At 43.8% G+C, this 14,971-nt stretch overlaps 1 protein-coding gene across 2 annotated transcripts in view; it reads right to left on the bottom strand.

The window, feature by feature from the left end:
- Nucleotides 1-14,971, bottom strand: part of LOC121506234 (gamma-aminobutyric acid receptor subunit gamma-3-like) — a 106,282-nt gene that overhangs the window by 60,320 nt on the left and 30,991 nt on the right. The window contains exons 1-2 of one of the 2 annotated variants that reach the window (XM_041781940.1): nucleotides 7,811-7,961; nucleotides 7,600-7,667 (exon numbers count right to left, since the gene is read on the bottom strand). In XM_041781940.1, coding sequence (XP_041637874.1) covers nucleotides 7,600-7,608 — 9 coding nt within the window. In that variant the 5' untranslated portion in view covers nucleotides 7,609-7,667; nucleotides 7,811-7,961. Of the gene's footprint in view, nucleotides 1-7,599; nucleotides 7,668-7,810; nucleotides 7,962-14,971 lie in introns of those variants that run through there. The other variant, XM_041781939.1, reaches the window with a different exon arrangement.

The raw sequence follows: 14,971 nt of genomic DNA, 5'->3' as shown, positions 1-14,971 counted from the left end.
ATGATCGAAACAGTTTATTCAGGAAGCTCCATCAGCAGGGTGAGTAAACTCAGCTGTTTAAGAGCATGGCGCGATTCTGATGGAGCCAAATATGGTGTTATATACTGGTGGAGGAAACATGAGGGGACGAAAACATGGGGCCCCTGATAAACCAGAGACTGGACCCTGATAAACCCAGAGACTGGACCCTGATAAACCAGAGACTGGACCCTGATAAACCCAGAGACTGGACCCTGATAAACCCAGAGACTGGACCCTGATAAACCATAGACTGGACCCTGATAAACCCAGAGACTGGACCCTGATAAACCAGAGACTGGACCCTGATAAACCCAGAGACTGGACCCTGATAAACCAGAGACTGGACCCTGATAAACCCAGAGACTGGACCCTGATAAACCCAGAGACTGGACCCTGATAAACCCAGAGACTGGACCCTGATAAACCAGAGACTGGACCCTGATAAACCAGAGACTGGACCCTGATAAACCCAGAGACTGGACCCTGATAAACCCAGAGACTGGACCCTGATAAACCAGAGACTGGACCCTGATAAACCCAGAGACTGGACCCTGATAAACCCAGAGACTGGACCCTGATAAACCCAGAGAATGCACCCTGATAAACCCAGAGACTGGACCCTGATAAACCAGAGACTGGACCCTGATAAACCTGACTAAATCCCTTATGTAGAAGCTGTCTGACAGTGAAGTAGTCTCAAAGATGAAACCATCTAAAGATGAACAGATGAGAAACAAAGTCCCTGACATCTGTCAGTCTGAAAGGGTTACAAAGACATTCTAAGGCTCTGGGACAGTCAGAGCCATTACCCACAAATGGAGAAAACTGTGAACAGCTGTGACCCTTCCCAGGAGTAGCTGGCCTACCAACGTGACTCAAAGAGAACATGGACGACTCATTCAGGAGGTCCCAGAAGAACCCAGAACCACATCTAAAGAACCTCAAAGGCAAGGCTGGAATGTTTTATCAGCTCTGATGACATCATCATCAACGCCAGAGGACAGAATGTTGGTGAAGCTGGGGATGTTGGGCCTCATCCCCTCTTTTTTTTTCAAACAGTAGAATATAGTTGTGAGCTTTTCCAAAAGTTGCCACCAAAGGACAGTCAGACCGTTCATGCTAAAAAACCCTGCAGTGTGGCTGAATGAAAATTCTGCAGAGAAGAATGGGACAACATTCCTCCACAGTGATATGAATGCCTCTAGAGCTTCACCATGGTCCCCTTCCTCCCCATTCTCACAGCTGGTCTTAGTCTTGGTGATATTAATGGGGGATCATCTGGGTCTCATGTCATCGGTCCCTGTCATGGATGGAGCAGGTGTTCCTGGGTAATTGACACTGGCAGGTTCAGGAGTAAAGCAGCAGATTCCAGCTGTCGTCTTAGTGTCAGAGAGCATCCATGTTTGTCTCTGTTGTCTGTCTCTCCCAGCTCCAGCTCTATTCCTCGTCTTTGTCTCCGCTGCTGTTTGATCACTCAGCCATTCATCACAGTCTGTTCTGAATTACTATCAGCTTCATTTGCTGTTGCATCATCTCAGCAGCTGCCTGGAACCACTGGAGCAAGGAAGGAAGAGTTTGGTGACTCTGAGACAGTTGCTTTGTGTGCACCATGGATCTGGATTATGCATGCTACAGCCCAGGGATTTGACCTGGTTTTTCATGTACACACCCATGCACCAGGATGCAAACCCATGGAGTGAGGATGTGCAGAATGATCTCAGGACCAGAGTAAAGGTAGTGCTGGGATTACTACAGAAAAGAGAGGATCAGTTCTGCCAGGATACACTTTAGAAACCTGCCGTTTCCTCTCTGACATGGTGAGAGGAATGGATGTGAAGGAACGGGCCGAGAGAGAAGAGAGTCTGGACTCTGCGCTGGTTCCAGGCCGGTTGACCCCAAGGGTGAGCAGGATTTACATCCCACTGACCCGCATCCATCGGCCCTGACAGGGTGAATCCAATCAGTGCTTACACTGGACCAAAATCACTGGGACGTCCCCGCGGGAGTCTGTTCTCCTCTGAGACCAAGTTTAGGCTGGCCTCAGTCATGCCTCACTGACCTACAGAGACTAAACTGGATTATAACGTACTGGGTATGTGTGCTGGTGGCCCCGTTAAGAACTGACCTCCATGCTTCTAAAGTCTCTAGAATATCTCTGAACAAAGACGGACCAGAGCTGCAGAGTTTTACACAGTCTTAAATGAGAGCCAGGGCTGTAATTATCTAAACAGGGACAGCCATTATCACTCTGATTCTATTTAGCACTGAAGGCCAACACCGCACACACAGGGCGACAAAGAGGAGAGCTTTCTAGAGCCCATGGAGGTCAGAAAATCATGATGATTTACATTTAACCTGAATATTAACCACTCTTCAATATAATTCATCAAATGTCAGGACACCAGAGAGTGAAGTCGAGATAAATGAGACAGATTCAAGGGGGAAACACTAAATATTTGCTGAAGAAAAATAAAAATAGGCAAAAAAATGGGTTAAAGAATGGTGAAAAGTGGTTAAAAAGGGGCTTATAAGGCATAAAGCAGCAAATATGGATCTAGATTGATACAAGTGGCAATGATGGGGTAAAAATGGTGAAAAGTGGTTAAAAAGAGGCAAAATGTAATAAAAGTGGCACATTTTTTGCTAAAAGTGAAACAAGTGGTCAGTTAGATTGTCAAAAAGCTGTTAAAATGGCTAAAATGGTTAAAAGTGTCAAAACATGGGAGAAATAAGCTGCGAAAAATGGGTGGGAAATGGGGAAAAGCTGGTAAAAAGTTGCAACAATGTTTTGAAAGCAGAAAAAATGGTCTGAAATTGGGAAAAATGGTGATAAATATGGTGACAAGCTGTTTAAATTTGGCAAAAAAGAAAATCTGCTTATAACAGAAAAAAATAATGCTTATAAAAAAGGAGAAAAGCGGTAAAAAAATAAGCAAAAAAGTTGTTGAAAATGGCGAAGATGTAAGTGGCCAAACTTTGCTCAAAGAGGCCAAACATGGGCGGTAAAATGGTCAAAGGTGTTCAAAAAGAGGTGAAAACGGGCAGCTGGCAGGAAGTTAGGCGTCCCCTACAGGAGGTTAAGGGTCCTCTACAGGAGGTTAAGGGTCCTCTACAGGAAGTTAGGGGTCCTCTACAGGAGGTTATAGGTCCTCTACAGGAGGTTAGGGGTCCTCTACAGGAGGTTATGGGTCCTCTACGGGAGGTTATGGGTCCTCTACAGGAGGTTGTTCTTACTCTCCCATCCTCCACAGCTTTTAGAACACACATCGGCTTCTTTACCATGTTGGAGTAAATGGACAGTTCAGGGCTCTCTCCCGTCTGTATTCAGGTCTCTGGTATTTTCGTTAGACCATGACTTATTAATACTCCTGCTTGTAGATTTCCGGCGCTCCACCTAAAGCTCTGCTGCACTCAGGCAGCTTCTGCTGTCTGCTCCTGGATGCTTCTTTATCATTTATCAGGTTTACTGTTCACCAATGAAATGATCCCTGCGCTTTTATAGATTAATTCCATTCCAGTATCAGCAGTGAAAGGTCTGGACTGCAGGCAGACCAGTTCAGGACCCGGACTCTCCTCCCGTGAAGCCACGCTGTTGTGATGGATGTGGTATGTGGTTTAGCATGGTCCTGCTGACAGAGACGATGTCTGGATTGGAGCATATGTGTCTCTAAAAGCTCTCTCTACTTTCCAGATGTTAGAGCGGCCCACGCCATAGGCACTAATGCAACCCCAGACCATCAGAGATGCAGGCTTTAGACCTGATCCAGGAGGACGAGCGGCCCACGCCATAGGCACTAATGCAACCCCAGACCATCAGAGATGCAGGCTTTAGACCTGATCCAGGAGGACGAGCGGCCCACGCCATAGGCACTAATGCAACCCCAGACCATCAGAGATGCAGGCTTTAGACCTGAGCCAGGAGGACGAGCGGCCCACGCCATAGGCACTAATGCAACCCCAGACCATCAGAGATGCAGGCTTTAGACCTGATCCAGGAGGACGAGCGGCCCACGCCATAGGCACTAATGCAACCCCAGACCATCAGAGATGCAGGCTTTAGACCTGATCCAGGAGGACGAGCTGACCACGCCATAGGCACTAATGCAACCCCAGACCATCAGAGATGCAGGCTTTAGACCTGATCCAGGAGGACGAGCGGCCCACGCCATAGGCACTAATGCAACCCCAGACCATCAGAGATGCAGGCTTTAGACCTGATCCAGGAGGACGAGCCCACGCCATAGGCACTAATGCAACCCCAGACCATCAGAGATGCAGGCTTTAGACCTGAGCCAGGAGGACGAGCGGCCCACGCCATAGGCACTAATGCAACCCCAGACCATCAGAGATGCAGGCTTTAGACCTGATCCAGGAGGACGAGCGGCCCACGCCATAGGCACTAATGCAACCCCAGACCATCAGAGATGCAGGCTTTAGACCTGATCCAGGAGGACGACCGGCCCACGCCATAGGCACTAACGTCTATTTTTCATAAGTGGTCAAATGTCTCAGTTTAATGTCCGACGTGTTCTTTATGTTCTACTACGGATCGAACCTGGGTTCGTGAGCAGGGCCGCCAACAGAACCTTCAGGGCCCCTGGTACCCCAGAACTGCCCCCCAGGTGTGTTTGAATGCAGGTGTGCTGGTCCAGGAGCGTTGGTGTCAGTGAGTTCACTCATTTCTGAGCTGAAAATTGTCGAACTGCTCCAGAGTTCTGATGTTCAAATTATTCATTCATGACACTTTTTAACTGCTTTTCATCTCTTTTCCCCCACATTTTAAATCTGTTTCCACATTAAACCAATTTTTGCAACTTTTAGGCAAATCTTTGCTTTTTTTAACCACTTTTTTATAATTTTTTACTGCCCATGTTTGCCATTTTTAGCACATTTTGCCACTCTCTACACATCTGGCATCTTTCTAACAATCTTTGCTCCTTTTTAACTATTTGTAGTGATTGTTTAGCACCAATATTTGACACTTGACAAATTTTTGCAACATTTTAACTGCTTTTCACATATTTTAACCCAATGTTGCCATTTTTTTCTTTGTGAAACCCATATTTGCTTCTTTATCCCTTTTTTTGTCCCTTTTAACCAATTTTTTGCCACTCTTTAACCACTTTTCACCACTTTTTCCTAACCTTTATTTGCCACTTCAACCCATTTTTCCCACTTTTAACAGCTTTTCACCATTTTAACTGCTCAGTCTTGCAATCTTTAAGCCAAATTTCGACACTTTAAGCCAGGGGTGTCAAACTCAATCACAGAAGAGGCTGGATTCTGAATTAAGGTCTGACCTGAGGGCCAAACAGGGTCCACATTAAACCAAACTTTCAACCTCATTTTTCACCAGTAAAAAATGATGGGAACAAAAACTAGCACTGATGATAAATGATTCTGAGATTTAAAAAGTCGAAATAATAAGTTAAAAGGCTCGTAATCTGAGATAAAAAGTCAAATGTATTCGTTCAAAAGGTCAAAACACAAAATTAGATGTTAAGATAATGCTTTTAAAAGTCAAATATATAAAACAGAAAGTCAGAATCATGGTTTTAAGGCAAAAATTGACTTAAAACTTAAATGGCTGCACCTAAAAGTTCAAAATATTAGATAAAGGTTGAAATAATAAGTTGAAAAGGTCAAACAATTAGATAAAAAGCCAAAATTATAAATTGAAAATGCCAAAATATGAGATTAAAAAGTGAAGAGAATAAACTGACAAAGTCAAAATACGATTTATAAAGTCAAAATATTAAATTGAAAAAGATGAAATTGTTAGATAAATGAAAATTATAAATTGAAAAATATGAGATAAAAAGTCAAAGTAATAAATGTAAAAGGTTGAACTATGAAATAAAAGTAAAAATAATAGATTGAAGTCATAATTGTGAATTGCAAAATTGAAAACATGAAATAAAAACACAAATTATTTTTTTTCCGTTTTTAAAAAAAAATATTTTTACTCTTTATTATTATTATTATTAATATTATTATTATTATTCTTATTTTTATTATTATTATTATTATTATTATCATCATTATTGTCATTATTATTTTTATTATTGTTATTATTATTGTTATTATTATTGTTATTATTATTATTATCATTATTGTCATTATTATTATTGTTATTATTGTTATTATTTTATTATTGTTATTATTGTTATTATTTTTATTATTATTATTATTATTATTATCATTATTGTCATTATAATTATTATTATTATTGTTATTATTGTTATTATTATTATTATTATTATTATTATTATTATTATTATTATTATTATTGTCATTATAATTATTATTATTGTTATTATTGTTATTATTATTATTATTATCATCATTATTGTCATTATTATTATTATTATTATTATTATTATTATTATTGTCATTATTATTGTCATTATTATTATTATTATTATTATTATTATTATTATTATTATTATTATTATTTACATTTTTATGACTTCAGGTTATTTGATACCATCAAGGTTAAATGTACATTTTTTTACTGCAGGACATCTGCAGACCTCATATTTTAGGGCCGGTTATAATAAGAATATGTTATGATCTTGAGGGCCAGGTCTAACTGTACCATGGGCCGGATTTGGCCCCCAGGCCATGAGTTTGACACCTGTGCTTTAAGCTGTTGTTGCCGATTTTTGCAATTATTTTATAATTTTCTTCTGTCAGTCTATTTTCTTCTTCATTATTTATGTGACTGGACAGTCACTGACTTCTGTTTTTATTAAGTTTTTACCCAGCGACCCAGCGTTTTTGTAGATATTGACTGGACTTGAGCTCTTTTCTGGTGGTCTGACCACTCAGAGTGCTTTTATACCTCAGGTCCTTCCTCGGGCTCAGTCTGAGCTCGCCCCATTCAAACGCATGCACACTCCTTTACATGCTGTATTACACTGTGGACTCTCTGCAGACCTAATCTGGTTCAGGCATGCCTGCAACCATCCAAATCCTGGCCTGTGAAACTGTGAATGATCAGGTAAATAAAAGTAAAATAACAGCAGCAGTGATGCTGACGTCCAGCTGTAGCATCTGTACTAAACGTTGGTAACTGTGATTTATTTTTAGTGTTTATTCTCAGTGAGACGAGCCGTCCTAACATGAGCACATGCAGGCTGGATCTTTTGTTCAAACGGCTCTGTGCTTGTCTAAGTGGAGATGTTTCCTGTTCCTAGGTAACAGAGTACAGCTACAGCCGATGGAGGAAACAAATGTTGCCAGAGCTCTTTCATTCTGAAGGAGCTGCTCCTTAAATTCTCTTCAAAGAAACCTCGATCATGAAGGATCGAGTCTGAGAAGTCCCCGTATATGATAAACAGAGTGCTAAAGCAAAGCTGATCTGTTAAACTCTCATCTTAAAGCCGTGTGGCCTGGGAGCCGTCTAGAACCCCCCGCTGACTCTCAGTGGACCAGCATGGAGTCTTTCTGAATACCCAGGACAGGAACAGAGCATGCACAACTTTCTTTATCACGCCAACAGCTGACAGGACCTCCAGACTCGGTCTGAGGACTTCACTTTACATGCATGAGGATGCAGAGAAGGTCAGGACTCACCATATCCATGGAGGACACCGGCCCGATGCTGTTGACATATATGCCCACATCGATGACCGTCGGTCTCACTGCAAGGGTCAGAGAAGAAAGAGTTAATGATCTGCCCTGAGGATGTGACAGCTAGTGAAATACCAGTGACAGAAGGACTGGTCCCATCGCCAGGATCTCTGAGCCCAGTCAGAGGGACCACCAGGTTCTCCCCTAACCCTACCTGCACAGGAAAATCTGGGGAGTCATTTTCCCAGAGTAAATAATGTTTTACTCAAAAGTAGTAAAATGTACTCTTGTTGAGTGCATTTCTTAGCAGCCACTGCCAGAGATGGAGCAAAAACACAGTCAGTTCTGCTGGAGCAAAACTTTAACCACACCCACTGAAGTTCCAGCTCAGCTGGCGTCACTCATGGCCGGTCGTTAGCTGTCCCAGCTGCAGATAATCCTTTACAATCAACACCTCCTCACCTGGTGATGAACCTTCAGACACCTGTGGACTACAGCTTCTAGTCAGGCACCCTGGCTCCTCTTCATTTGATAATCTGGTGATTGTGGGGGACTTTTTGCCTGGTCTAACTCCATTTTGTCCTCTTTTTCTGCAGCGTCTCCATCTCACTGTCAGTGATTCAGCAGCTCACCATCATTTCACTGCTGTAGTCAAATAAACTTCTTTAACCTCACTGCCTGGTCTCTGCTGTGCTCCTGGGTCCTTGTCATGTTCCAGCTGTGTCTGTAATATCAGAGCACTGTGTCTAATATGGATGAGCAAAAACCAACCCTCTCCTGTCGTCACGTCCTTTATGGGAGGAAAGGCAGAATTATCTATAAAGAGGAGGATCAGAATGAGATGAAGTTCTACATAAGCGTTACCCAGATGGAAATGGAGCAGAAATTTTACCCTAAGGCAGTGGTTCTCAACATGGGGGTCGGGGCCCCATTGGGGGTCGCGAGACACTTAGAGGGGGTCGCCAGATGCCCTAAAAAACTCTGAATATTTTCTAAATTATTTTTCCCACCCAATTTTGTTACCAGTATTTGCCACTTTTCACAAATTTCTGCACAATTTGGATCAATTTTTGCCTCTTTTTCACCCAGTTTCGCCAAATTTGAAAACATTTTCATCCCTTTTTCCAACATTATTTTCCAATCTTAACCCATTTTTGTCCTTTTTAAATGTCTCCCACCATCATTTTCTGCCTTTTGTTGCCAATTCTGGCCACTTTCCACCTATTCCTACCTTTGTTGACCCATTATTGCCACTATTAAGTTCTTTTTTTACCAGTTTTTATGCCCATTTGTGCCCATTTCAAGCAGATTTTAACCACATTTCACTATTTGTAAAACCCATTTTTGCAAGTTTAAAACACTTTGTCACATTTTTTGCCACTTTTAACTTATTTCTGCCATTTTTAACCACTTTTTGTGCCCATTTTGTGCCACTTTAACTCTGTTTTGACAGATTTTGCTTTTTTGCCACTTTGATCTCATTTTCAACACGTCTAACCCATCGCTGCTACTTTACACACAGTTTTAACCCATTTTAATTCTGTTTCTATAGATAATTGCTTTGATAGGTGTGGTTATTATTCAGGTTAAATGTAAAACAGTGACATCACAGCTAAACCTGGGTCAACAACAATGGGCCATGGTTTTGCTGACTCCATGGACCCCCAGTTTGGCTAGATCCCAGAAAGCGCTCCCTTTTACCCCCCTTATGGACGGCCTTGTCTCCACATGACTATTCTTCAATGTTCATGGCTGTTCAACCACCTTCAGGTCCAGTGGGGGTCCCCGGTCTCTGGCTCCTTTATTCTGGGCTGGAAAGGTGGAGAACATTTCTAAAAGGAATGAAGACCAGCTCTATAAAGAGGAAACTAAGGTCTGTATGACTGTAGTGAGTACTTTCACTGTAGAGTTGTTTAATTTTGTTCATTATGGAGCAAATAATCATCATTTAGACCTCAATAAAAACACTTTTAGATTAAAACACAACTCTGAAAACATTACTTTGCAAGCAGAGTCAATTTTACTCCAATAGACTGGGACCAAATGTTAGATTTTTTAGAGTAAAATCTTATTTGGTTTGAGTAGAATTTACTGAGGTAAATTTACAGTGTGTGTCTTTGGTGTTTTCATGCTCACATGTCTCTGCAGCCACAGTCGTCTAACCTGTGGTCTACAGCTGAAACCTTAAATCCATGGCTCCATCCGCTCATATCATGGTGACAAATAAAAACACAGACTTCCTCCTAGAGCCTTCCATCCACGCAGAGAGGAAATATTAGAAAACAGAAGCACACTGTGGTTCCTAGAGCAGTTACTCTGTTACCATGGCAATTAATAGCATTTCCAGTCAGTATGTAGGATGCTGCTTCATTTTTCTTGGCAGTCACATTTGGGTTGATTCTAGGAAGCAACAAAATGGGTCATCATAAAATACAGAACATAAAATCATGCAACCAAGATTTTTCTGTTTCTTTGATTAAAATCCTGAGAGCAGGAAACATTTCAACCTCCTTTAACAAAAAATACACCCTCACATCTAACAGGAACACTGCAGAGCATCACATGGGAGATTTTAACCATCGCACCACAGCTCTGGTGATAGCGGGTCATTCTAGTTTGGTGGTTAACCATCTCTAAAACCTCCGTGAACCTATGGTGCTAGCCTGCAAAATCCCTGTCTAACCCCAAACTTAGACCCCAGTCATTATTCTTTTAGAACTGTAATGAAGCCTCCCACCACTAGGAGCCACTGTAGCTTCAGTTAATAGCAGCTAGCATCCTGCCAGAGCTATCCACTGGACCCTGATAACCCTGATAAACCCAGAGACTGGACCCTGATAGACCCAAAGACTGGACCCTGATAAACCCAGAGACTGAACCCTGATAAACCCAGAGAATGGACCCAGATAAACCCAGAGACTGGACCCTGATAGACCCAAAGACTAGACCCTGATGAACCCAAAGAATGGACCCTGATAAACCAAGAGACTGGACTCTGATAAACCCAGAGAATGGACCCTGATAAACCCAAAGACTGGACCCTGATAAACCCAGAGACTGGACCCTGATAGACCCAAAGACTGGACCCTGATAAACCCAGAGACTGGACCCTGATAAACCCAAAGACTGGACCCTGATAAACCCAGAGACTGGACCCTGATAGACCCAAAGACTGGACCCTGATAAACCCAGAGACTGGACCCTGATAGACCCAGAGACTGGACCCTGATAAACCCAGAGAATGGACCCTGATAAACCCAAAGACTGGACCCTGATAAACCCAGAGACTGGACCCTGATAGACCCAAAGACTGGACCCTGATAAACCCAGAGACTGGACCCTGATAGACCCAGAGACTGGACCCTGATAAACCCAGAGAATGGACCCTGATAAACCCAAAGACTGGACCCTGATAAACCCAGAGAATGGACCCTGGTAAACCTGGAGACTGGACCCTGAGAAACCCAGAGACTGGACCCTGATAATCCCAGAGAATAGACCCTGATAGACCCAAAGACTGGACCCTGATAGACCCAAAGACTGGACCCTGATAAACCAAGAGAATGCACCCTGATAAACCCAGAGACTGGACCCTGATAATCCCAGAGAATAGACCCTGATAGACCCAAAGACTGGACCCTGATAAACCCAGAGACTGGACCCTGATAAACCCAAAGACTGGACCCTGATAAACCCAGAGACTGGACCCTGATAGACCCAAAGACTGGACCCTGATAAACCCAGAGACTGGACCCTGATAGACCCAGAGACTGGACCCTGATAAACCCAGAGAATGGACCCTGATAAACCCAAAGACTGGACCCTGATAAACCCAGAGAATGGACCCTGATAAACCTGGAGACTGGACCCTGAGAAACCCAGAGACTGGACCCTGATAATCCCAGAGAATAGACCCTGATAGACCCAAAGACTGGACCCTGATAGACCCAAAGACTGGACCCTGATAAACCAAGAGACTGGACTCTGATAAACCCAGAGAATGCACCCTGATAAACCCAGAGACTGGACCCTGATAATCCCAGAGAATAGACCCTGATAGACCCAAAGACTGGACCCTGATAGACCCAAAGACTGGACCCTGATAAACCCAGAGAATGGACCCTGAGAAACCCAGTAAATGGACCCTGATAAACCCAGAGAATGGACCCTGATAAACCTGGAGACTGGACCCTGAGAAACCCAGAGACTGGACCCTGATAATCCCAGAGAATAGACCCTGATAGACCCAAAGACTGGACCCTGATAGACCCAAAGACTGGACCCTGATAAACCAAGAGACTGGACTCTGATAAACCCAGAGAATGCACCCTGATAAACCCAGAGACTGGACCCTGATAATCCCAGAGAATAGACCCTGATAGACCCAAAGACTGGACCCTGATAGACCCAAAGACTGGACCCTGATAAACCCAGAGAATGGACCCTGAGAAACCCAGTAAATGGACCCTGATAAACCCAGAGAATGGACCCTGATAGACCCAAAGACTAGACCCTGATAAACCAAGAGAATGGACCCTGATAAACCCAAAGACTGGACCCTGATAAACCCAAAGACTGGACCCTGATAAACCCAGTAAATGGACCCTGATAAACCCAGAGAATGGACCCTGATAGACCCAAAGACTAGACCCTGATAAACCCAGAGACTGAACCCTGATAAACCCAGAGAATGGACCTAGATAAACCCAGAGACTGGACCCTGATAGACCCAAAGACTAGACCCTGATGAACCCAAAGAATGGACCCTGATAAACCAAGAGACTGGACCCTGATAAACCCAAAGACTGGACCCTGATAAACCCAAAGACTGGACCCTGATAAACCCAGAGACTAGACCCTGATAAACCCAGAGACTGGACCCTGATAGACCCAAAGACTAGACCCTGATAAACCCAGAGACTGAACCCTGATAAACCCAGAGAATGGACCCAGATAAACCCAGAGACTGGACCCTGATAGACCCAAAGACTAGACCCTGATAAACCCAGAGACTGGACTCTGATAAACCCAGAGAATGGACCCTGATAAACCCAAAGACTGGACCCTGATAAACCCAAAGACTGGACCCTGATAAACCCAGAGACTAGACCCTGATAAACCCAGAGACTGGACCCTGATAGACCCAAAGACTAGACCCTGATAAACCCAGAGACTGAACCCTGATAAACCCAGAGAATGGACCCAGATAAACCCAGAGACTGGACCCTGATAGACCCAAAGACTAGACCCTGATGAACCCAAAGAATGGACCCTGATAAACCCAAAGACTGGACCCTGATAAACCCAAAGACTGGACCCTGATAAACCCAAAGACTGGACCCTGATAAACCCAAAGACTGGACCCTGATAAACCCAAAGACTGGACCCTGATAAACCCAAAGACTGGACCCTGATAAACCCAAAGACTGGACCCTGATGAACCCAAAGACTGGACCCTGATAAACCCAAAGACTGGACCCTGATAAACCCAAAGACTGGACCCTGATAAACCCAAAGACTGGACCCTGATAAACCCAAAGACTGGACCCTGATAAACCCAAAGACTGGACCCTGATGAACCCAAAGAATGGACCCAGATAAACCCAGAGACTGGACCCTGATAGACCCAAAGACTAGACCCTGATAAACCCAGAGACTGAACCCTGATAAACCCAGAGAATGGACCCAGATAAACCCAGAGACTGGACCCTGATAGACCCAAAGACTGGACCCTGATAAACCCAAAGACTGGACCCTGATAAACCCAAAGACTGGACCCTGATAGACCCAAAGACTGGACCCTGATAAACCCGGACGTTTACTATGATGAACCAAACTGTCTAAATGTGGTTAATCTATCACTGCATGGTAATCAAATGTAGGAAAATAAAGAAACTAGTCCTGAGTCTACCTGCAGGAGAACCAGAACCAAGCTGACCAGAGTAAAGGGGTTCTGAGGGACCTCTATGATCCGGTCCTGAACCAGAGTTTCTGAGCAGGAAGAAAGGTTGAGCTCTCATCCTGAAACGGTGGCTGTGAGCGGCGTGGATGACCTCTGACCCCGCTCAGTCAATCTGCTTTCTAACTAACAAGCAGAGTTGTATTTTTCAGAGCTGCCTCCAGGTCTGAGAGAGGAAATGAAGGTAGAGCAGAGAGCTACAGTTATAAACACTGTCTGTACGTTAGAGGCTCCACAGATGAGCCTCTGAGAGGGAGGGTGTTAACGGTCCTAAGCTAGTGAAAAGATCTACTTAAAGACACCCTGACCCAGATCACGTCCTCTCCAGGTGTTCTCCATGCTTCAGTAGAGTCTAACAAGGTTCTTATTGTTTGTCGGTGATTTCAGCCCCATAGTTTAGCCCTCTGATAATGTGGATGTGTTGCAGACTTGCAGCGCTCGCTGCTGTGCTCGTGCGTTCACATCTGTGTGTCCCGTCCCCAGGGCTCTGCTGTGCCAGGCCACTGATGCACACACTTGTGGTTAGCCAAGGCCTGCTGGGAGGCGTTGATTCCACTCCAAAAGCCTGTTCTGCTCCACCAACTACACCATGAGGGACAATCATGTAGCTGCTTTCCTGAAATGAGTTTCTTTGTCTACCCTTCAGATCAGAGTAGGGCACAGATGGGTGACAGATGACAGGAAAGATCTAGAAGAAAGGGTTGGAGCTGTCACAGTAGTCCGGAGAAACTTCAGAGGGAGGAAGAGAAAATAAAGGGAGGAAGACTGACGAACTGACAACAGCTAAAACACAGGTGAGAGACAGATGTCTATCAGACTGGCTTACTTTGGCACAGTGAGCCATTACCCACAAATAAGGAAAACCGTGAACCCTCCCAGGAGTGTCGGCCTACCAACATGACTCCAAGAGAGCATGGCCGACCCATCCAGGAGGTCCCAGGAGAACCCAGAACCACATCTAAAGCAGGGGTTCTCAAATGGTGTGCCTTGAGACCAGTCTAGGTGTGCCTTGGAGATCTGTCTGGACCCCTGAAAACCCAGAGAGTGGACCCTCCCCAGCTGTGATTTATTGATGGGTGTGGGTGCTGGATCAGTAGCATTGGTGCTAGCATCCTGGCTAACAGTTACCTCATTTGGCAAGCTATTATTGAGTTGAAATTGGTGTTGAAGTGATCTTTATTCATGCTACTTTTAACCAAGTTAACCCGTTTTTCTACCCATTTTGCCACTCATTTTGTCAACTTAAACCATTTTTGCCGCTTTTTCACAATTTTGCAACTTTTTAAAAGATAGTTTTTACCCATTTTTATTAATGTTTTTGGAACTTTTTGACACATTTAACCAATTTTTGCTACCTTTTTGAAGGTTGTTGCCTACTTTTGCTATGATTTGGACATTTTTTGCCAATATTATCAT

This window comes from Cheilinus undulatus, linkage group 24 (assembly GCF_018320785.1).
Source record: "Cheilinus undulatus linkage group 24, ASM1832078v1, whole genome shotgun sequence".
NCBI lineage: Eukaryota > Metazoa > Chordata > Actinopteri > Labriformes > Labridae > Cheilinus > Cheilinus undulatus.
Note: the sequence above shows the minus strand (reverse complement) of the source record. Positions and strands in the feature narration are given on the sequence as shown.